This window comes from Rhinopithecus roxellana, chromosome 1 (assembly GCF_007565055.1).
Source record: "Rhinopithecus roxellana isolate Shanxi Qingling chromosome 1, ASM756505v1, whole genome shotgun sequence".
NCBI lineage: Eukaryota > Metazoa > Chordata > Mammalia > Primates > Cercopithecidae > Rhinopithecus > Rhinopithecus roxellana.
Window position 1 is genome coordinate 43,221,775 of NC_044549.1, and position 24,504 is coordinate 43,246,278.

A 24,504-nucleotide genomic window follows, 5' to 3' on the forward strand; every position below is an offset into this window, starting at 1 on the left:
TACATGATTCTTGAGAAATTGATCTCTTTACTGGCCCCATAACACATCATGTTTATTCCTAATGTGGAATCTTTGCCCATGCTGTTCCATGGTTTTTAACACCTTCCCCTCCCTCTGTCCTTTCCCAGCCAAAATATTTACTATGCCTTAAGCCTGCATTGATCATTTCAGCCCTTTTTAATTTCTATCTCCTCTGAGTTTCTCTGTACTTAGAGATGATACCCCATCAGTTAGCAGTTACCTATATTTTATCTTGTACTGTTTACTGCTTCACTGAATATTTATGTCTTGTATTTTATCCCCTAATCCATATGAAAACTCTATGAGGATGGGATGACCATGTCTGGTAGTTCTGCAGCCCAGTTCAGAACACACAGTGAATATTTTGTAAATATTTCCTAGTTGATTTATTCCGATAGTATAAAAATCCAGTCTTGTATTGTGAGTTTTTTAATGAATACTTAGAAACTTTAAGAAAATGAGTTTTGATTGTTTCTCCTTTGAAGTTAGGATTATGGTGGAAATCTCCAGCCCATGCCACCAATAATGCAGAAGACTTGTAGCCCGGGATGAGCTTTAAGTCACTTGTCTGTCCAGTCTGACCAGTGTGAAAGATGACCAGCTAACTATGAAAGGATCTTGTTCAGTTCCCCTCCCCACTTCTACCCTGATGTCGGGAGAGTTCCACTGCAGAGAACTAGTGGACAAAGGAGAGAAGCAGCTTGTTGCCTGGCATGTTAAGAATCAAGGAACTGAAACCTAAATAGGAGGAAGAAATGTATGCTAACTACTACAGCTTTACCACTATATATGCATTTCAATAAGGATGTGTTACTGACCTCTGACAAATATTTGCCATGGACACTGTAAGCAATTTATATTGGAGGTGTAGGATGGAGTTGTAGAAAAGCCATGTTCAAGCCCAGCTCCAGCACTTAGTGGCTGTATGACTTTTGCAAGTGTCTTGATCTTTCTCTGCCTCCGTTTCATCACCTAGAAAATGAAGATACTAATAGTTCTAATCCATAGAGGTGTTATGAGGATTAAATGACATAGTGCGTATTAAGTATTAGAAGAGTGACTGGCACATAGGAAGTACAAATAAGAGGTAGTTTCCTACGTCTTCACTTTTCTCATCTCCTTTTCCACATGCACAGACACATGGCATGTGGACAAGATAGTGGAAACTCTATGATTAGGATGAAACATTTGCACTGACAAGTCATGGTAGGCACATGGGCTCAAAGTATAGAGGGCTTTGGAAGCTACCTGGAGAAGTCTGAAGCACATTTTATCTGAGTCATGGTAGGTCCCCAGCAGGAAGTGGGAGGGGCATGATTACGGCATGGAGAAGGATGAGCTGGCCATGTCAGAAAGGCCCCCGAGCTGCTAAGAGCAAGGTTTCGAGCAATGCAGGAGGAGGGGCAGTATTAAAGAGCAGAACAATTGCATGTTCCTCTGAGGGCAAGAAGGATGTGTCAGGACAGGGATGTGTTGGGGTACAGACAAAAGGATGTACACCACTCTGGGTAGGAGGAAGTCAGGTCACCCCAACAGCGAGGAGGGATAGGAAGTGGAGGTGGAGGTAAAAGAAAGGAGCATGTCTAGAACACCTCCTCTCCACTGACTGCCTTAAGGCCTCAGTAAAAATGAAGGCAAACAAGGTTGTCAACCATCAGAGAAGGTGAGAAGGCACAGGAGAAGACACAAACCCTTAGTAAGAGGCATTCTCCATCTTTTTTGAGGATGGCTCAGCAATTGGTTGCAGAACCAGCTAGCAGGGAGTGAGGGGTCCCTCTCCTTCATAGACCTGAGTCGAAAGTCAGGGCAGCCAGGGTCTGCCAGTGGAGCAGTGGTCACAGACTGCAGGTTAGGGGAGGAGCCCAGGGTGCTATGCCTGTGAGCACACACAGTCTATCATGGACTCCTTCCCCAGGCATATCTTGGAGCTACTTATGGATAAATCCAAGTGACTCCTCTACTGTATTTAATCTTCCTTACTATAAATCAATGTTTGTTTAAAAATAAAGTCAATACAGATATCAGTTGTTAAGAAGCAGTGCCATCTCTGGAGTGGAGTGGGACAGGAGAGGTGCTGGCTCAGTCTGCGTGTTTGTCACGCATATCAGAATAATGTATGCCTCAGAAAGGCCTATTAAGGCCATTCATTAGATGGGCCCAGCCCAAACGTTGTCCCAGTGTGAGATTAGACATCGGATTTTAGGTACCTTAAAAACAATGATAAATGGCTGGGTGCAGTGGCTCATGCCTGTAACTCCAGCACTTTGGGAGGCTGAGGCAGGATGGTCGCTTGAGCCCAGGAGTTCGAGATCAGCGCGGGCAACATAGTGAGACCCTGTCTCTACAAAACCAAAAGAAACAAAAACAAAAACAGCTCAGAATGGAAGACTGCTGGAGACTCAGGAGGTACACTGGAGGCTGTGCCCTACACTCACAGGCTGGACCCTCCCTTACTCTCATGTGGTGTCACAGTGACACAAGGCTGGCCTCACACGAAAGATAAGAGGCTGAGTGCCCACTGCCTCCTCTTGACTGATGTCAGGAACATGTGAGGAAGCACAGCCAGGAGCCCAGTGATGCTACAGTAGAGTATAGCAATTAAGAGTGCAGGCTTGTGACCCTGGATGAGATACTTAAAGTTTTCAGTGCCTCAGTTTCCCCAGCAATAAGATCAGCTTAATACTATTTGTTGTGAGGATTCGATTAGATAATGGATATAAAGTACTTAGGGTCGTGCCTCAATGGTAGTACGAATGACTGATATCTAAAATGTTTACATGACTAACATGTGATATGTGTTAGTAATTATTATGATGACTTTTTTGTGCAAAGACTTTGTGACATAGAAAACCTTATAAAAATTCAAGGATTTGCCATGACTGACAGCAATAATGGCCAGGGCTTCACCCACAGCCTCATCTATTTCTTCCTTCCACCCTACTCTGTGAATTTTGGCAGCAAAACACTTCCACAGCAGCAGGACCACAGGGAAAGAAAGTGCAGAGAATAAGTGCACTCAGCCATTTCTCCTCTCCTTCCCCAATGCCCAGCTCAGAAGATGCCAGGGATGGGCTCTGGCTTATAAATCCTGCCCCTCCTGGGGCACTGCCAGGTGATGGCACACCTGCAGGACCTTTGACCTGGTCAGTTGCCAGGTGAGATGTCTCCCTTCCCTTTCCCCATCTTCGAAAAAGTGTTTCCTACCCTAATTGTAATTTGAATAATAATTAAAGCCCATGGCTTACCAGGGCTGCTGCTAATACAGGCAAGTACTTTGGTGTGAATTAGAAAAAGCCGCCTCTTCCTCAAGTCACATTCCTCCCACTTTGTTGGAACAAGATAGTTTTGTTGGAACAAGATAGTTTACCGTCGTTGTACAGGGCACAGCCTACCTAATTGGTTTTATGTGGCAGCCATGTGGCTTGTACTCATTCTCTCCTCCTCTTTAGGTCCTGAAGCACCTACGGCACCTAAACTTTACCAACAATATGGGGGAGCAGGTGACCTTTGATGAGTGTGGTGACCTGGTGGGGAACTATTCCATCATCAACTGGCACCTCTCCCCAGAGGATGGCTCCATCGTGTTTAAGGAAGTCGGGTATTACAACGTCTATGCCAAGAAGGGAGAAAGACTCTTCATCAACGAGGAGAAAATCCTGTGGAGTGGGTTCTCCAGGGAGGTAGGTGCTGTCCATCAGAAAACCAGATGTCTCCACCAGGGGCAGGAAACTGTGCTGGGCTTTGGGAGGGCCTTTGGTTTCAACACTGGACTTCCAAAATAAAGAGTCCACTTCCCTGAACTCTCTGGCCACTGCAATCTTGGGGCTCCCTGTGAAATCCACAGTGTTTAGTGTAAAGAGAAGAATCTTCAGAACCTGAGTCCCATGCCTTCCTACTGTATTGAAACAGTTTCATTTTTCACAAATATGACTCCCTAGCTAGTCATAAAGTTTCCTTGGCTAAAACTTTCCCTAACCAGAGCAAACTATTTAAGCAAATGTAAACATCGGTCAAGTCAGTGGCTCTCAGCTGGGCCGAGGGCAGGGGAGACAAGTTTTAGAGTGGAGGGGACTGCTTTTGGGTTGTCACAATGACCAGGAAGTATTAATGTCCTTCAGCGCTTGGGGTCCAGGGATACTAAGTGTCCAGCCTGCGTGGGACAATCTTACATGACAAAGAATTGTCCCCACCTCAATGACCAGTAACAGCCATTGAAAGACACTGGAGTCCAAAATGGAGCTGGATGTTTTCAACTGAGTCATTCAGTGTTGTCACCACCCTCACAGCCTGAACAGTTCACACAGAGGTAGTTCACTGTCATCCAGACAGCCTGGGGCTGCTGAACTGTAAACCAAAAGGACAATTTATTCTCCTTCTCCAGGAGACCTGTAACAAAGAGGAGGATGCTTGTGTTCCTGAGTATCACTGCATCTAGAAGCCTGTTAATAACCAGAAGACCACCCCTCAGTCAATTTGCACTTAAGGGAGAGAAACATGATAACACTGGAATGATGACCATTCTGTGATGTTTGTGTCCTAGAATATAGCAGGCTGCTGAGAACCCAGGTCCTCTGTAAGAACATAGATTCTAGACAGGGCATCCTCTTAACTCTCCCAGGAAGCCTGGATAAGACCCACCACATTTCTATTTGCATTTGACTTTTTATTGACTTTTTATTATCACCTTTGAGCATCTTGACCACTTCTTTTTTTTTTTTTTTTTTAGATGAGGTCTGGCTCTCTTGCCTAGGCTAGAGTACAGTAGCACAATCTTGGCTCACTGCAGCCTCTGCCACCAAGGTTCGAGCAATTTTCCCACCTCATCCTCCTGAGTAGCTGGGATTACAGGCGCACCACCACGCCCGGCTAATTTTTGTATTTTTAGTAGAGATGGAGTTTCACCATGTTGGCCAGGCTGGTCTCGAACTCCTGAACTCAGGTGATCCACCCTCCTCGGCCTCCCAAAGTGCTCTGGTGACAGATGTGAGCCACAGCGCCCAACCGTCTTGGACCATTTTTTATAACATAACCAAAGACTCACTTCATCTTCTTATCAAATGCTTCTTAGGTTGGACAGGTTCCTGATGAGATGCTACAATTTCACTGTTACCCAGTATGTAGATGAGTTACCCCTGGGAAGGTCTCCTGTAGACAGTGAATCTCATCCACAGTGTGCCATTTTTAATAGCTTCCACCTCAGAGGGTGGGTTCTCAATTATAAGCATGTCATGACCTTTCCCAGATGGAGATTTGGGGGTTCCAGATGTTGTATTCCTCTGTCCACTAATTATACCATTGTCTAATTTATCACGCATTTTCACTGACTGGAGTCTAAGTTGATCAGCTATACTGCCACCTGCTTATCCCTGTTGGATCATCCAGGTTATCTTTCATCCCCATTAATGCATAGAATTGAATTCTCTAATGGCACATGTCTCCTCTCCACTGCAGCAGGGAACTATCTCCTGTACAGTTCTCCATAGCCTTAATGTCCTCTCCCAGGCTATGTACATCATGGGCTTAAACATTGATAAATGAATAACACAGGGAACTCTCATAAATTCAGTCACTTATGTTCTTGGAATAGTTGACACAGTTATAAGTTAAATCTAATTTTTCCATAGAAACATTACCTCAAACCTAGCACACAGTGGATACTCAACACATCTTAGGATCTACTCTATTATTTTCTGTACTTTTTGTGGAAATGACCACAAAAATACCATCTATATTTAACTATAAATTATATATTAATAACTTCCCTACATGTTTCACAAGGTTGTTATTGAGATCAAATGAGATCAAGGATGAAAAGCGTATTATAAACTGAATCATACTATTAATATATAAATGCAAAGTATTATCAATATGGCATTATAGTTAACTGATGTTCTCAATTTTCTTACAAATGTAGTACTAAATTTAGAGCTAGATAGATCTTTAAAGATCCTTATATCCAAGCTTCCAATTTGAAGTTGATGCCACTGAGGTTTTGGGATGCAAAGGTGACTTGTCAGGCCAAACATATGGTCAGTATAAAAGCTGAGACTAGACTCCAAGGACCCTAACTTAGACCTCAGTGCTCCATTCCTTACACTACACTGCCAATAATTCTTTCCTTGTTTTACTGCAACAAATAAGAAGTAAAAGAGACACCTTAATTAGGGGCTTGGAATTCAGATGAGCTTCCTTGGCCAGAACTGGACAGGCATCTTTAACAAGACTGTTGAGGAGACTTGGAGATACTTGACTGCTTTTTGGAAAAATGGATCTTTCTGATGGCTACCTCAGCCCACTCCTGTGGTGATAGGATTTCTCTTTAGCTGTTGGTTGCTGAAGGATGCAGTAAGAGGACCCAAATGGAGACATTCTTCTAAGCCTTGACCGGTATAAAGCAGAGTTTGGTGTAGTGAAAAGTGCAGACTTTGAAGACCGACCTCATCGTGAATCTCAGCTCTCCAGTCTCAAGCCATTGTGTGACCTTCAGCCTGTTCCTTAACCATCAACAAGAAGAGAAAAAGAGGCATGGCAGACACTGCTATCGGCCCTCATTATTTATACTCCTCTTTTTCTTTAAAAATAGAACTCTATTTTAGCTGGACATATGACTACCCAGATTCAAGATGACATTTTTCAGCCTTCATTTCTACTAAGTGTGGCCACATGACTAAATCCTGGAGAATGGGATGTAAGTGGCAGTGTCATGGGATGATTCTGGGAACCTTCTTTAAGAAAGTGCTTGCAGGTATCCTTTGCTCTCTTCTTCATCCCTTCCTCTATCTTGCCTCCTGGAAACCAAATGCCACTATCAAGGACTATGAAGCAAAGACAAACATGTCAGAACCACCAGGTAGAAAGAGTCTAGGTGTCCAACATTGTGGAGTGCTATATCACTCTAGACCACATCCCTAGACATTTATATGAGACAGAAACACAGTTCAGTCTTGTTGGAGTTATTATTTTGAAATTTTTGGCACTCACAGCCTAGCAGAAACCAAGAAGGAAAGCTACTAAATTTATTTTGTGATGATAATATAATCTTGATACCAAAAACAGATAGAACAATACAAGCAAAGACAATTATAGGACAATATTGTTTATATATGTAGATGCTCAAATCCTAAATAAAATATCACCAAACATAGACCAGCAATGTATAAAATAAACGTCATCTCCTAGTAGAGTTAGCAGTGAATGTACGGGAATGTAATGATAGCCAAACTTTACAAAGTTCATAAATGTAGCTTATTACATTAACAGAATAAAAGATAAAAGTTCTACAATGTCAGTAGACACAGAAAAAGTATCCACTAACATTCAATACCCTCTCAGGTTAAAAACAAAAATTTCATTAATCTAGGAATAGAAGAGAACCTCACTTTACCTTGATAAAGGATACAGCAACCATCATTCTTTTTTCATTTTATTTCTTTTAAGCTCTGGAGTACATGTGCAGGATGTGCAGGTGTGTGCCATGGTGGTTTGCTGTACCTGTCAACCCATCGCCTGGGTATTAAGCCCAGCATGCACGAGCTCTTTTCCCTAATGCTCTCCACCTTCCCCCACCCTTTCCAGACAGGCCCCAGTGTTGTTCTCCACCCTGTGTCCAGTGTTCCCATTGTTCAGCTCCCACTTATAAGTGGGAACATGGGGTGTTTGGCTTTCTGTTCCTGCAAAACATAATTCATCACATAAACAGAACTAAAGACAAAAAGCACATGATTATCTCAATAGACACAGAAAAGGCCTTCAATAAAATTCAACATCCCTTCATGTTAAGAACTAAATAGGCCGGGCGCGGTGGCTCAAGCCTGTAATCCCAGCACTTTGGGAGGCCGAGACGGGCGGATCACGAGGTCAGGAGATCAAGACCATCCTGGCTAACACTGTGAAACCCCGTCTCTACTAAAAAATACAAAAAACTAGCCGGGCGAGGTGGCGGGCGCCTGTAGTCCCAGCTACTCGGAAGGCTGAGGCAGGAGAATGGCGTAAACCCTGGAGGCGGAGCTTGCAGTGAGCTGAGATCCGGCCACTGCACTCCAGCCCAGGCGACAGAGCAAGACTCCGTCTCAAAAAAAAAAAAAAAAAAGAACTAAATAAACTAGGTGTTGAAGGAACATACCTCAAAATAATAAGAGCCATTTATGACAAACCTACAGACAATATTATATGGAATAGGCAAAAGCTGGAAGCATTCCCCTTGAAAACTGGCACAAGACAAGGATGCCCTCTCTCACCACTCTTATTCAACGTACTATTGGAAGTTCTGGCCAGGGCAATCAGGCAAGAAAAAGAAGTAAAGGGTATTCAAATAGGAAGAGAGGAAGCAACCATCATTCTTTAATGGGGAAAATTTAGAAGCATTCCTAGTGTGGGTTTGGAAAACAGGGCCTTTAGCTTTCATTCAGTGATCAAATGGGTTGGCAACTTAAGGACTGAGAGCACATCTCTGAGGATACCTTGTCACCATAGTTGAAGATGATTATGTGAATTATCCTATTCCCTCCCCTTCCTTTACCTTCCCTGGGTCACGAGAGTCTTGGCAGTCATCAGGTCCATTACTGCCTTTCCATTCCTCATTCATTAGAAGATAATGTCAATCATCTTCTGTTCAAGTTTTTTTTAACTCCTTTGTCAAGCCAGTCATTTCTGCTAGAAACAATGATGGTTATTTTACTGCTTTCTGTGTTTGTAAGACATCTTACAAAGTAGTAGGTAGAGGGGAGACTTAATGACTAGACATTATGGAAATAGTAAGAGCCCTACTACGTATTAAGCATTACTCCAGGCTTTGTACCTGGGGTTACAAAGATGAGTGAGAAGTGCTCTCTACCTTTAAAATACATATGCTGTTGCAAAATGGGCTTCATTCTTATGATACATTTATTGTCTTTGAAACATACAGATTGTTAGATAGTAAATAACTAATTAATTTCTAGAATAAATACTCAATTAGTTGGTGCAAAGAATGAGATAGAAGCAAGACCTCTTGAAATGGTGAAGCAATGATAAAATTGGACAAAACCGACAAAAACCACTGAAGAACCTGGAAGTTAACCAAAAGCACACAACAAAAGGTGAAGGCTTTTTTGTTTGTTTGTTTTTTGTTTTGTTTTATTTTAACAAAAACTAATGAAATTCTGGTAAGAACACTGGTAGTCTGTGACATTTTAGCCTGGGCCTGCTCTTCAGTTATTTCTAATAATCTGGTTGTTTTTTGGGTTTTCTTTATGGCAACCATATCATCTGCAAATAATGACAGCTTTATTTGGTCCTTTTCAAAATGTATGCACTTATTTTTCTTGTCTGATTCCATTAGCTAGGACTCCAGTGCAAAGTTAAAGAGTAGTGGTGATAGTGGACATCCTTGTTTTAAATGGAAATACTTTTAATATTTTCTCTATATGAATGATGTTTACTCTAAGAGGTTTTTTGGTACCCTTTTTCAAGCTAAAGATATTTCTTCCCACTCCTTTTTTACTAAACTTTTATCAATAGTTTGTGTTGAATTTCATCAAATGCTTTTTATTTATCTGTTGGTGATCACATGATTTTTTCTCCATTAATTTGTTAATACAGTGAACAATACTTATAGATTTGTCTAATATTAGACTTTTTTGCACTCCTGAGCATAAACCCAACATGATCGTGATACATTTTCTTTCTTAGGTCCTTTGAGTATGTTGTCTAGTGTTTTAGTATTTTTCATCTGTTTTCAAGTAGTAGAAAGTAGTGGCGCTTTTCCCAGATCATCCCATGCGTGTGTGTGTGTGTGTATGTGTGCATGCACATGTGTGTGTGTGCATATATACCCACTTGCCCACAGGCATCTGTCCCTTTCACAGATATCAGAACCAAGGGCCTCTGGACCTCCCTTTGCCTGGAATGGGCCCAGCATCTGTCACACTGATTCTTGTGCCCAAACTCCTCCCTCTTATATGTTTTGAAGAGACTGTAGGGTTGGCCCCTGACCCTACAGCTACAGCCACTCACCTTTGTGCTGTCCATCCTCCAGGTGCCCTTCTCCAACTGCAGCCGAGACTGTCTGGCAGGGACCAGGAAAGGGATCATTGAGGGGGAGCCCACCTGCTGCTTTGAGTGTGTGGAGTGTCCCGATGGGGAGTACAGCGATGAGACAGGTAAGGGAACTCCTCTCGGGCACTGTGCAAGGCTTGGTCCACTTCGGAGGCCTGGGGTCAGTGAAGCCCATGGAAGGGCTGGGTTGAGGTGGTGCTTTGCACAGTTTCTCATTTAACAAGGGTATGTCTGAGCATCACAAAATGTTGGTCATGGAGGTGGAATAGAAAAAGAAAGTTAGATGTTCTTTTAATACCATGAAAGCTAACAACACCTATTACACAACTTTCTCTTACTTTATACTGCTGGCCAATATATTTCTTTTTTGTTAGAGTTTAGTGGCCCTGAATGGCCAAAGTTCTGTCTGCTCGAGACTCCAGAGTTAATAGGCCATGATAGAATTGCCTGCTGGGTGCCTGGCATTGAATTTGCTATCTTACTTGTGCTTTTCCTGTTTCTCAGGTTACTTTTAGGTGGGAATAATAAGTAAACCTATCCTATAGAGTTTTGAGAATTAAACAATTAATATTGGTAATGCACATGGTAAGCTCTAGATAAATATTTGTTAAACAAAACTTTGGCATTTTAGAAGTACTCTATAAATATTAACTATAGTTGATATTATTATCTCATGTTATCCTCACCCCAATAATGGCATTATTGCTGCTCCCATTTTACAAATTAGGAAACTGAGGCTCTGAGAGGTTAAGAAACTTGACCAAAGTCACATCACTAGTAAGTAGTACGGCCAGGATTCCATCCAGATCTCTAACTCCAAACACCCTGCTCTTTTCACTGCCCAAAACTGCACACTTCCTGGGAGTTAGCAGAGACTTAGTGAACAGTTGTCAATTGAATGAGTCTGCAGCCTCCCTCATCGAAAAGCTGTGGATGTGGAGTGAGGAAAGCATAGGTCATATGCATGGGATACTCTGCCTTGATCTAAAGGAAGTCTGCTCTGGCATGTCTACAAAGCCCATCCATATATCCAAAATAAATCAGTCTCCATATGAGATGTCAGATATGTTCATTTGCTTCACTAGAAGAGCCAGTTTACTGCCCATATGTATCCCACATCATCATGTTGTAAACCTCAAATATTACCCAAAAATATTTAAATAAATAAATCAGGTTAAGCTTGAATCATTCTGTGAAGCGTTGATGGACCATGCTAGACCTCTGGTGTGCAGGGCAGCCACCTGTCCAGCAAGGTTGATCATTCCCTGCTATAAACCATCAGCAGGTAGTGTTAAATGAAGCAAGGGCCCCACCCATGTCATGTGCAAAGGGAAAACAAACTAACAATAGAACCATCAGAGTTACATGAAATTAACCATGTTATTAAACATGTTGGGGTTCAGCGTATTTTTTGATAATGTAAAAATCAGAATGTTTTCATCAAAATGAAGAAAATATGTAGTGACCACATCCGAAAAACTATGTATTCTATGTATTCCCACCACCACATGTACACTCACACGTTTTAGTCTGTGCCACACAATAACTCACTCTTCACCGGGACATTTTACAGATGCCAGTGCCTGTAACAAGTGCCCAGATGACTTCTGGTCCAATGAGAACCACACCTCCTGCATTGCCAAGGAGATCGAGTTTCTGTCGTGGACGGAGCCCTTTGGGATTGCACTCACCCTCTTTGCCGTGCTGGGCATTTTCCTGACAGCCTTTGTGCTGGGTGTGTTTATCAAGTTCCGCAACACGCCCATCGTCAAGGCCACCAACCGAGAGCTCTCCTACCTTCTCCTCTTCTCCCTGCTCTGCTGCTTCTCCAGCTCCCTGTTCTTCATTGGGGAGCCCCAGGACTGGACTTGCCGCCTGCGCCAACCGGCCTTTGGCATCAGCTTCGTGCTCTGCATTTCGTGCATCCTGGTGAAAACCAACCGTGTCCTCCTGGTGTTTGAGGCCAAGATCCCCACCAGCTTCCACCGCAAGTGGTGGGGGCTCAACCTGCAGTTTCTGCTGGTTTTCCTCTGCACCTTCATGCAGATTGTCATCTGTGTGATCTGGCTCTACACCGCGCCCCCCTCAAGCTACCGCAACCACGAGCTGGAGGATGAGATCATCTTCATCACGTGCCACGAGGGCTCACTCATGGCCCTGGGCTTCCTGATCGGCTACACCTGCCTGCTGGCTGCCATCTGCTTCTTCTTTGCCTTCAAGTCCCGGAAGCTGCCAGAGAACTTCAATGAAGCCAAGTTCATCACCTTCAGCATGCTCATCTTCTTCATTGTCTGGATCTCCTTCATTCCAGCCTATGCCAGCACCTACGGCAAGTTTGTCTCTGCCGTGGAGGTGATTGCCATCCTGGCAGCCAGCTTTGGCTTGCTGGCGTGCATCTTCTTCAACAAGATCTACATCATTCTCTTCAAGCCATCCCGCAACACCATCGAGGAGGTGCGTTGCAGCACCGCAGCTCACGCTTTCAAGGTGGCTGCCCGGGCCACGCTGCGCCGCAGCAACGTCTCCCGCAAGCGGTCCAGCAGCCTTGGGGGCTCCACTGGATCCACCCCCTCCTCCTCCATCAGCAGCAAGAGCAACAGCGAAGACCCATTCCCACAGCCCGAGAGGCAGAAGCAGCAGCAGCCGCTGGCCCTAACCCAACAAGAGCAGCCACAGCAGCCCCTGACCCTCCCACAGCAGCAACAATCGCAGCAGCAGCCAAGATGCAAGCAGAAGGTCATCTTCGGCAGCGGCACAGTCACCTTCTCACTGAGCTTCGATGAGCCTCAGAAGAACGCCATGGCCCACAGGAATTCTACACACCAGAACTCCCTGGAGGCCCAGAAAAGCAGCGATACGCTGACCCGACACCAGGCATTACTCCCGCTGCAGTGCGGGGAAGTGGACTCAGATCTGAGCGTCCAGGAAACAGGTCTGCAAGGACCAGTGGGTGGAGACCACCGGCCAGAGGTGGAGGACCCTGAAGAGTTGTCCCCAGCACTTGTAGTGTCCAGTTCACAGAGCTTTGTCATCAGTGGTGGAGGCAGCACTGTTACAGAAAACGTACTGCATTCATAAAATGGAAGGAGAAGACTGGTCTAGGGAGAATGCAGAGAGGTTTCTTGGGGTCCCAGGGATGAGGAATCGCCCCAGACTCCTTTCCTCTGAGGAAGAAGGGATAATAGACACATCAGATGCCCCAAATTTAGTCACACCATTTTAAATGACAGTGAATTGACCAATGTTCCCTTTAAAATTAAAAAAAAGAAGAGCCTTGTGTTTCTGTGGTTGCATTTCAAATCATTGAGATCTCCATGGTCAGATTTGCTGTTCACCCACATCTAATGTCTCTTCCTCTGTTCTGTCCCACCCAACAGCTCAGAGATGAAACTACGGCTTTAAACTACCCTCCAGAGTGTGCAGACTGATGGGACATCAAATTTCTGCCACCACCAGAGCTGAGAGTCTGAAAGACAGAATGACACCAGTCCTGCCCAATGTCTTGACAACCGACTAAACTTTAAATGTTCACAACATAAGGAGAATGTATCTCCTCCTATTTATGAAAACAATATGATATTTGCTGTCCTACCTGCTGCTGTTATTGTGTAACATCCAGAAAGTCTGCACCCCTCCTATACCATATGTCTGGTTCTGTCCAGGCCATGACAGTGATGCCATGTTTAGATTCCAGGATCGCAAGAATCACCTCAAATTGTTAGGAAGGGACTGCATAAACCAATGAGCTGTATCTGTAATTAATATTCACATATGTAGTTTTATCCTTAGGAAAATGCTTCTGTTGTAATAGTCCATGGACAATATAAACTGGAAAATGTCTGTCTGGTTTCTATAAGGCAGTATTATTGAGCTCTATTTCCCCACCCCACCATCCTCACTCCCATAAGCTGAGCCTTATGTGAGCCCCTTCGGGGACTCAAGGATCCAGAAGTCCCGCCCATCCCTACCCCGAAGAATTCATGAAGCCAGATCCACCCTGTCCCTGTGCAGAGTAAGCTCCCAATTATTGGCCTGCTAATAGATGCAAGGGTAGGAAAGCGTGGTTCCAAGAAAGATCCACCCTCAAATGTCAGAGCTATGTTCCCTCCAGCAGTGGTGTTAATACTGCTGGTCACCCAGGCTCTGGAGCCAGAGAGACAGACCAGGGTTAAAGCCCTGGCTTGGTTATTTGCAAGCTGGGTGACTGTAGGCAGGGAACCTTAACCTCTCTAAGCCCCAGCTTCTTCATCTCTAAAATGAGGACAATAATCATTCTTTCCCCTCAGAGCTCTGATGTGGATTAAACGAGATAATGTATGTAAAGTACTTTAGCCTGGTGCCTAGCACACAATAAGCATTCAATAAATATTAGTTAATATTATTGTTACTGATACTATAATAATTATTTTACCTTACTTCAAATACAAAACAAAATATACATATTAACCATTCAGATTGTACCACCTAGCCCACTGATCACAATCACTCTCTCTACAATAAGCCCAAGAGCTCTGGGGCCCAACACATGGGGTCAGCCCTAGTAACACTGGCTCATGGTGAGGAAGCCAGAAAGCTGGTCAGCCCCTCAGGTGGCCTGATGCCCTGTCTCCACAGTGTCAGGGCCTGGACCTCCAGCATCCAGGGAAGACCATCACCTGTCTAGGAGGAGGTTCTCAAATCACTCTCAATGCTACTCTTAAGCTGAGGTCAAACCATTGCAATTAAATCTCCTGAAGCCTCAAATTGTACAGCTCTTGGTGACTTCTTCCCCTAACCACTTTCTTCCAAAGGGGCTCCTTTCAGTGATTTGTAGGGCAAATTGATTGACCTGATATTTGTTAAGATTATGATGAGAAACCATTAGAGGGCACCATGTGGGAGCACAACTGTGAGCAGAAGGTGGTGACTCAGGACGACCTGAGTGAGGTGCCTGCTCCCCACCCAGGAAAGGCACCGCCCCCCGCCCAGCCTGCGCCCCCCTGCAGTCATGCCTCTCACAGAGCTGAGTGGGGTTTTATATTTAACATTTTACTTGGTCTTAACAAAAATGCTGAAAATATGATGGTTTCAGAATAGCTATGAAGGAACAGCCTCAACAGAATGTCACATACTTCTCCCTCCGGGGTTTGACTTCAATGTCCACCTCACCTAAGGAGCTTAAGAAGGAAAACATAGGTTTACAGTGAGCTGTCATTTCACCAAGTGCTTGCAAATAAAGGAGTCTCTCCCAATAGTATTGCCAGAAAGGCAGATACAGCAACACTGTGCCAATTTATACGCAGCAGGTGCAACTCAGCCAAAATCAGGGGTGTGAAATACCAACTTTCATTATTTTTCTAAAACAACTTAATTTCTATCTCAAATTCCCATCCAGCCTAGTGACAGAAACTTCATCTTAGTCGAATCAGGGTTTTCACAGTAACTTCAGTGTTTTCTGAGTCAATTTAGATGTTTGGGGATCAGTTTGGAGGTTGTTCCTTCTCCCTTCCAGGAGGGTTTTTGTAATGTTGGGTGGGCCTCCTCAGTCATCGGCAGCTCCCTCATAGCATTGCTAAGAGCAATCTTATGTGGTCTTCGCTGGCGTGCTCTGAGGCATCGTATCCTCATCTGGTCCCATCACGGGATTCGTGGTGGTTTTCACGCATGCCTCACTGTCCTAACCAGTCGGTCCCTGTGGGGCCTGCCAGCTCTTGCAGCTACCTCCATGCTCATCCCTGGGGCCCAGAAATCACTGGCAGCCTCACTTCCGCATCTACTTGACTGCTGTCTCCCCATGACAGTACACAGAGCTTATGGAGGCTAACAAAGATTCCAGGGTACCAGAGAAGAAACAGCGTACATGTCTCCAAACCTGAATAGATTTCGTAGTGGGCAGAATAATGGTCACCCGAAGATGCCCACGTCCTAATCTCTAGAGCCTATGACTGTGTTGTTACATAGCAAGGGTGAATTAAAGTACAGTGGAATTAAGATTGCTAGTCAGCTGACCTTGAGATAGGAAGAGGGTCCAAATTATCCAGGTGGGCCCAGTGGAATCCCAAGGGCCCTTAAATGTGGATGAAGCAGAAGAGTCAGTGTGAGAGCGATACAGTATGAGAAAAACACCACCGGCCAGTGCTGCCTTTGCGTAGGGAAGTGGGCATGAGCTGAGGAAAGCAGGCTGCTTCTAGAAGCTGGCAAATGCCAGAAAACCGATTCTCCCCTAAAACGTCCAGAAAGGAATGCAGCCCTGCCAACACCTTGATTTTAGCCCAGTGACACCCTTGTAGGACTTTTGACCTCCAGATCTGTAAGATAATACATTTGTGTTGTTTTAAGCCATGAAGTTTGCAGTAATTTGTTTCAGCAGCAACAGAAAACAAATACATTTGTATTGTCTTCTCCTTCCCTGAGTTTTAGCAGCCAAGGCCTGTCTCAGAGATCTATTCCTGTTCTCACTGTGGTCCTCTTCCCTCCACCTAGCTCACTTGTTCCCCTTTAATATTCTGTTCCTCCACATCTGCTTGGGAAAGCATAAACCTCATATTCTAAGTCTTTCCTGGCTTTGGCTATAGAAAATACACAGCCATGTTGTCTCATTCTATTATCTGTAAGTAGCAGAAACCTGAAAATGATAGCTTCAACAAACTAGTGTTTGCTTTTCTCTTGAATAAAGGAAGTCAGGAGGTAAATATATGCTCACCTTTTAATTACTTTTAAAAATATTTCTTAGGTTTTGTTAACAGTGGGAAACTGATTACATTTCTTTTGAAAATTAAAATGAATTATAAAAAGATTTTCACTCAAATGAAAGTGTCCTAGAAGATTTTAAGAATCAAGGTTGGAACTTTAGAGGTGATGATCAACATATAACATCAATACCCTGAAAGTCCCTATGATCGTCACACGTTGTCTGATTGCATTAATTTTGATTTGGGGGAAGCTGGGGCTACCCTACCTCTGTCTCCAGAAGTCACATTTCAAGGCAATGTTGTCTGTCGTTTTGCTCTGGTTGAAATTGCACAGCTATGGGCTGGCTCTGCCCAGCCGGAGCTTCCCTTTGCTCATCTGTTGCATTTGAAATAATTATTGCTAGAAAAACAATGGAACATCAATAAGAGTTGCTGGCTAATCACCAGAGGAGGTGGTCCTCATTTGTCTGAGGCTGAGTGGTGATTTTAGGAGTCCACTGGAGACAAGAACCCTCCCAAAGGTGGGTGGAATTGGGGTAGGTGGGAGGAAGTTGCCATAGTGAGATCACAGCCTCTGGGAGATGCTGGCTTTCCTGGCCAAGATCATGGAAAAAATATCAAGACTTGGATGACAACTTTGAGTGACTTTGCTATTATGCAAAGAGTGAGGCAGGGGTCAGGGAAACAACAAGCACAGGGTAGAACCTGTCGCAGGAATAAAGGTGCATTCCAAGGATCCAAAGAAGAGTCTTAGCCTTGAGAGGAAAAGTTCAGCAAGTGGTATGAGAAATGGAGAACCGCTAGGTGAAGGCCAACAGGGCAGGAAGCTGGGCAGAACCAGCACAAAGGTGCCTCTGGGAACTGGAAGGACAGCTGTGACTCTGGCACCAAGTGGGGCTAGGGGAACCTTCTCCTCTGTTGGGAATAACCACCACATCCGTCCCCTCCCCTGACCCCTGGACAAGAGTGGAGGACACTTGGAGTGGATACAAGCAAGGGTACCTGTTTAAATCAATAGCTGAGGCCAGATGCAGAGGCTCATGCCTGTAATCCCAACACTTTGGGAGCCTGAGGTGGGAGGATCACTTGAGCCCCAAGAGTTGAAGACCAGCCTGGGCAACATAGAAAACCCCATCTCTACAAACAATTAAAAAAAAAAAAAAAAAAACAGCTGGACATGGTGGCATGCGCCTATAGTGGCAGATACTCAGGAGGCTGAGGTGGGAGGATCTGCTTGAGCCCAAGAGGTGAAGGCTGCAGTGAGCTGTGATTGCACCACTGCACTCCAGCCTGGGTGACAGAGTAAGACCCTGTCAAATAAAAAAAAAAAAGAAAAGAAAAAGAAAAAGAAAAAGAGCTTTATTGGAAGATAGAGGTGGGGGAATAATAGAGATACAGCACCAGCTCCTTGCCTCTAAAATGTGGGCACCTGAGTAACTAGATAGCACAGGAAGTTAGAACAAATAAAAGCAGCAAACCCTGCGACTGAAGTTTCAGCACATGGATGGCAAATATTTTCAAGTTTAGTGAAAGTAGGTAAGAGATCAAAGCCCAAGAATAACCCCTGGAGTCATTACAGGAATTGATCCCTCACAAAGGCGTCAGGAAATGTTTTTGGAAGAATGTGATTGTCTTCCTTACTATCAACCCAAAGATGTGGTTATTGTTCAAAATATCCTGATTTTCTTTAAATGTTTTGTTTCTATCTGACCTCTCATTATAAATGAGAAACGTATAAATTATAAACATACACTCATTATAAATGAAGATTGCTTGGTAGTGGACTAATGGATGATTGTTTCTGCTTCTTTAGGATTTTCTAAATTTTTCCCAAGTTTTGTACATTAAGCACAAAATTATAAAAGGAAAATAAGAATTTAAAATAAACATGCAACCAAATTTTAAACAGAAAAGCATATCATATTAGATAGGAATCACCATATTGGGTTAGTCACCCCTCCTACAAATTTTTCCAGTACTCTAATTAGCTTCCAAGACTTTCATGAGACTGTTAAATTTCTGAACAGGCTGAGGACATAGAATAGTGGAAAGGAGTGGGATTCTAGGCAGTACGATAGATAAGTTACACTTCTTTAGATGAGGCACTTAAGCTTTCTTTGTCTCAGTTTCCACTATGAAAAGTACATAGGCCAGGCATGGTAGCTCACGCCTCTAATCCCAGCACTTTAGGAGGCCAAGGCGGGTGGATCATTTGAGGTCAAGAGTTTGAGACAAGCCTGGGCAGCATGGTGAAACCTCATCTCTACAAAAAATACAAAAAATTAGCTGGGCATGGTGGCGTGCACCTGTAATCCCAGCTACTTGGGAGGCTGAGGTGGAAGGCTCCCTTGAGTCCAGGAGGCAGAGGCTGCCGTGAAGCAAGGTGGCGCCACTGCACTCCAGCCTGGGCAACAGAGTCAGACTTTGTCTCAAAAAAAGAAAAGTAGACAGACTGTTACCTGCCATAATTACCAACTAACCAACTTGGTTGTTTGCCAAATAAAACAAGTGATTTGAAAGGGACTTCAGGAATATAGGCAAAATATAAATAATTATTAAAACCATGGGTGACTGAAGTTTAGCAGGTTTGCTTTTGAAATCTCAGGAAGTACCATTGAATGCAATGATTTCTTCTGTCAGCTTTCTCAGTTGGAGGCAATAGAATTCACTCTAACTAGTTCAAGCAGAAAAGTACTTGTTATATGGTATTAGGAAGCTTATAACATTTTGGGAGGCTCAGTGATCCAAATTTAGTTGCTATACAATCAGGATCAATTCACCCAGGAGAAATACCTAATCCCTCTATGAGGGTGTTCTGGAAAAAGCTTCATAACCTCCCCTGCCTTCCACTTAGCACCAAGACACAGAGAACTAGACACTGGAACCTTCACTGCAGCTGGAGGAACCAAATCCCTCTGCCTGTGCTTGGCCCCACTCACAAGAACTTTCCAAGTCTCACATCAGCCACATGCAGAGCCCTGGCTGTCAGGGAGCCTGGGAATGCAGCATTTGCTTCCCAGCCTCTATAGTGGAGGAAGACCTGCTAGAAGAAGGTCAGAGTGGCTACTGAACAAGCCCGTTCACAGTGTCTACCACCCCAAAACAAAGATTTTTAAGATCAAACACAACATGAAAAACACACTCTCTTAAGAAAACTATAAGCAAAATATGATTTATTTTCATCTCCACAGCTGTGGTAGATCTGCTGGAGATTGAACTACAACTGGCATTTTACCATGAGGGAGAACCTGCTGGCAGAGGAGATGGAGAGAGAGCAGGAACATGCACTGCAGGGGAGAGTGCTACAGGGGAGGGTGGCAACAAGTGTGTTTTGTTATAAGCCAATTCGTACTACTTGTCTTTTTAAATAACATGCATATGTTTGTATGTGTGTCTTTGTGTGTGTCAGTGTTGTATGGTAACCTCACCTGATAGCAATAAGTTCACAAGAAATGAGGGTTCCCAGATGGAGGTTGCTGGGGGCAGAGTGCCAAGTAAAAATGCTATGTGAACTGCATGCTTTTTACAAGAGGTTGAGGTTCTCCCATCCAGTCCACCACCACTGGACAGCCCTGTATTTAAGTCCCCTTCAGTAAACCCTATGCCTCCTTTGCTGGCTCCAGGTCTCTTCTTCAGCCTCTTGAACCTGGTGCCATCCCTATTGCAGTTAATACGGGTCCAGTACAAAAAGTGTCTATTTAATAGCCTGGAGAAAATGCATAATCATTTAAAAGTGATTATGTCTGGGTGTTAAAATTATTAGTGATTTGTATTTTCTTTGTAATATTTTTCTGGGCTTTTTTTCCTTAATTTCCTTCCATGAGCATAATGTATCATAAAACAAGAAAAATCTGTCACTTGGGTTCTCAGATAGGACAATATTATCGTCATGTTTTTGGTTTGTTCATTTGTTTAAGTTTTTATTTGGACATAATTTCAAATTTACAGAAAATTTGCCAAAGTAAAAGTAGTACAAAGAACACTTGAATCCCCACTACCCAGATTCACTTACCATTTACATTTTAACCCATTTGCTTTGTCCTTTGTGCCATGGTCATTTAATAAAATATGATGCACATGAAGTATTTATGGATGAAATCATATGATGTCTGGGATTTACCTTAAAATACTGGAATGGGGAGGAAAAAAGGAATAAGGGAGAAAGATAAGACAGGAAGAGCAGAAAATTATGGTCATTGAAGCTGGGTGACAGGTAAGGGAATGCTCATTTTTCTATTTCTTTTTTTTTTTCTAGTTTTAATTTTTTTCCATAATAAAAAATGTTAAAAAGCAGTGGAAGGATAAAAAATACTATTAGTCAAAAAAAAAAAAAATGACACAAAAGAATTTCACTGATTTGACTGGTTCAATTAGTTGCAAGAAAAGTTTGTCAAACACTCACAAAAAAGAGAACCTGAAAGTCTGCCAGGCGGCTAAAATTGTCATTGAAAAGCAAAAAAATTTAAAATCAAACTAAGACTTTTACTACAAGGTTCAAAAGTAATTTTTAGGACTATATCAGAAAGGTCTTCCTGGAGCTTGATGAAAAACAAATCCCCTGGATCTTCTAACATTTCATCCATTTATCATCTTGTCCTTAGATGAACCAACTCTTGACTGGTTCACATTTTTTATTGTCTTCTGGCAAAATGTTAAAAATTTCTTAACAGATCCTTCTTAGCCTTTGTGCCAGAAATTTCTCTTTTATGTACAGTCCCAAGTAAATAATCCAACAGGCAGCAAAATTAATTAGTTACCAACGTGTTCAGGCTAAAAGAAAACCTGTCTGGGCCGTATTGAGGGGAGGCCTGCATTGAGGGGAGCACTGGCAACTGCTGAGGTCCTGTGAGAAAAATAGGAGAGGATCCACCGCCCAACACCCAGGTTAAGGAAATTATGCTATAATTCCATGTCAGGGAGCCCACAGACATTAGCTATGCAAACATGTGGACTATGTCAAAACACAATCAAGTTCTAGAAATAATGCTTAGGGAAGAACAGGACACAGAATAGGATGTCCACACGGGATAATATGAATACAATTTCACTGAAAAGCAAAATGAGGGAATAGGATGGAGGAAATTGAGTTTATTGTTCATTTGCTTTTCTTTTGTAAAGTTACATAACTTTGCTGTAAAAAAGAAGGAGAGATGGAAGGAGGGAAGAAAAAAAGGGAGGACGGAAGAAAGCCTTATCTGAGATCTGAGATATATATTTTAACTGTGATTTAAGGGCTAATAAAGCCAAGATTCTAGGAGACAGGAGATTAGAGGAAGTCAGTTTTGGGCTCTTGAGGTAAATCCAGCAGAATTATTGACTGGATAGGCTATGGAGAGTGCTAATTCATTTCCCACACTGTGGTCAATATTAGGTGACCTGTGATAAAGTGGAAGACAAAACATTCAAAGAATAATTTTTTAACATCACTTTGTTTTGCAACCAAATACAAAACAGACAAAATGTTATTAGCATTGCTCATTGTCTCCTCTTTCTGTGCCTCATCATCCTCCTCCACCTCCTGCCATGCTAATGAAGGCCCCAGACATCTCCAGCCCGGACCATCACAACTGTCACAATCTTATTGAGCAAGCAAAGCTCTTGGGATAGAATCCTAAAGTAACTTTCATTTTTGTACAGTTTCATGTGATAGTCAAAACTCCGAACACAGTTTCATTTGGGCCTCCTCCCCTTCCTCAGCTCAGGCCTCCTGCAGATGAACAAACCTGTAGTCAGAGAAGAGGGTGTGGTTAGCCATTTCCCCCTTCACCCCATTTGTGCCATGCCCTTTCCTCTGTGCACACATGGTTAACCCCTCCGAAACTGGAGCACAGGGAGGAAGGAAAGTAAGTTACAGCTGACTTTTTTGCTTGTGGGTACTCTCATGTGTTCTTCGGCGCCTTCTTCCATTGCTGGAGACCTGTCTCCTCCAGGTTCCTTAATGGGGGTGATATACTCTCCACACCTGGAAGCATCCTCTGATATGTCTAGTTTCTGTTTGCCCCTCCAGGCATCCCTCTTGACCGGAACCTAAGAACATGCAGAAGAATAAACTCTAAAATCCTATTGCCCTGAGGTTCTCTTCCAGGAAGCCAGAGCCACCAGATAGAATAAATGACGCAATGCAGATACACAGAAATACTCCATTTACTTCCCCCGACAGCCACTTCCATGGAAGATTCAACACAGCTGAAATGCCCAAAAATGGTCTTCAGTTCACAGGTGTGAATAATAACAGGTACAAAGACACTTTCCTTTGACCAAAACTTTAGTCAAGCTCCTCTGAGTGCTCCTCTTAACGAGGCCCAACCTTGGGCTTCCCTCTCTGTCCTTATTGAATCTAATGTGAGCAAGAATCCTGTTAAGTCAGGTTAGGGAAAATCCCCTACTCTAGGTATCTGACCACCCTCGATATCTTATCACCCTGGCCTGCCTGCAGCAAGAATCCTATCAAGTTAGTTTAGCCAGACACCCCTTATCCCTGATGTTTCCTCTTAGTCATTTTCCACCCACTGCTCCTCGGCTACAAACCCCCACTTGTCCTGGTTGGGGTCAGAGTTAAGTCTGATTGGCAAGACCCTGTTGCAGTGGTCCCTACACCTATTGCCATGGCCCCCTCCAGTAAAATCTGCCTGACCATCTTAACTAGTGTTTGGGTAATATTTTTTTTTAACAACTGCTATTTCAAATTCAAAATCATGCCCTCAAGATCCTTCCTTGGTCCCAAGCCCCCTCTCAAACTCCTTCCAGACATTCTCCTAAGGTGGGAGCTGTGGCTTTTTTCATTATAATATCCTTAAGGAGTTGGCCACGTAATCAGGACACCCAAGAGTAGAGATTTCAAAGTTCAACTGAATCCCTCGACACATTTGGTTTTGACTTTAGCTATTTTCTTGGCTCAACTCCCTGTTCTGTTATATATTCAAGATTCTGTAGTTTCTTCCTTCCTATCTTATCTGACTCCCCTCAGTAAGTCATCTAAAACCACTAACTTAAAACATTTCACTCCTGTTAACTAAAACCTCATAGTTCACCTTTCCCAATAAACTAGACTTTCCTACTTGATCAACAATATTCAATGATTTTCATTTGCCACTTCAGAAAAACCCCACCAACATTAATGAGACACATTCTATTGCATTTAATGAGACATCAATGAGTGTGATCTGGAGAAAATATTTATTTAAGCCAGAAACAAAAATTTTGATCTGGAGAAAATATTTATTTGAGCCAGAAACAAAAATTTCTTTGCAACATTGGCAGTTGTAGAAATTACCATAACAAGAGTCAACCCCACAGAGCCTTGTGGACTTTGAAAGGATCTAAGACCACAGCAGAGACTCACCTTTTAATAAAGCATTAAGTCTTGACACCACATGAGTCTGGACATTGATGCATGATCCTCTTGGATTTGATTTGAGCAGATAATCCACAAAAGGTGTGTATGCCTCTCCTACGTTTTTGGATTCTTTCACTGTACCTTGAAGTGATAAAAGAAGGCAAGTAGAATTTAGGATATCAAGCTGAAGTTAATAGTAAGATTCAAGTGATTTGGATTCTCTAATTATAGTCAAAGAAAACACTCAGTTTCCTTAATAAAACTAGCAGGTAAAACGATCTGACTTCAGATATATCAGATACACAAATTAGCACGATCCTCCAGAACCAAACTGTGCATCCACCTGATTATAAGAATCTCATTCTAAATCCCAGCACTTTGGGAGGCTGAGGTGGGCAGATCACGAGGTCAGGAGATCAAGACCATCCTGGCTAACAATGT

At 43.2% G+C, this 24,504-nt stretch overlaps 1 protein-coding gene across 2 annotated transcripts in view; it reads left to right on the forward strand.

The window, feature by feature from the left end:
* The window catches only part of CASR (calcium sensing receptor), a 102,484-nt gene extending 83,784 nt beyond the window's left edge, over window positions 1-18,700 (forward strand). Inside the window, exons 5-7 of one of the 2 annotated variants that reach the window (XM_010370530.2) lie at window positions 3,471-3,701; window positions 10,037-10,160; window positions 11,630-18,700. In XM_010370530.2, coding sequence (XP_010368832.1) covers window positions 3,471-3,701; window positions 10,037-10,160; window positions 11,630-13,134 — 1,860 coding nt within the window. In that variant the 3' untranslated portion in view covers window positions 13,135-18,700. Of the gene's footprint in view, window positions 1-3,470; window positions 3,702-10,006; window positions 10,161-11,629 lie in introns of both variants that reach the window. The other variant, XM_010370529.2, reaches the window with a different exon arrangement.
* The last annotated feature ends 5,804 nt before the right edge of the window (window positions 18,701-24,504 follow it).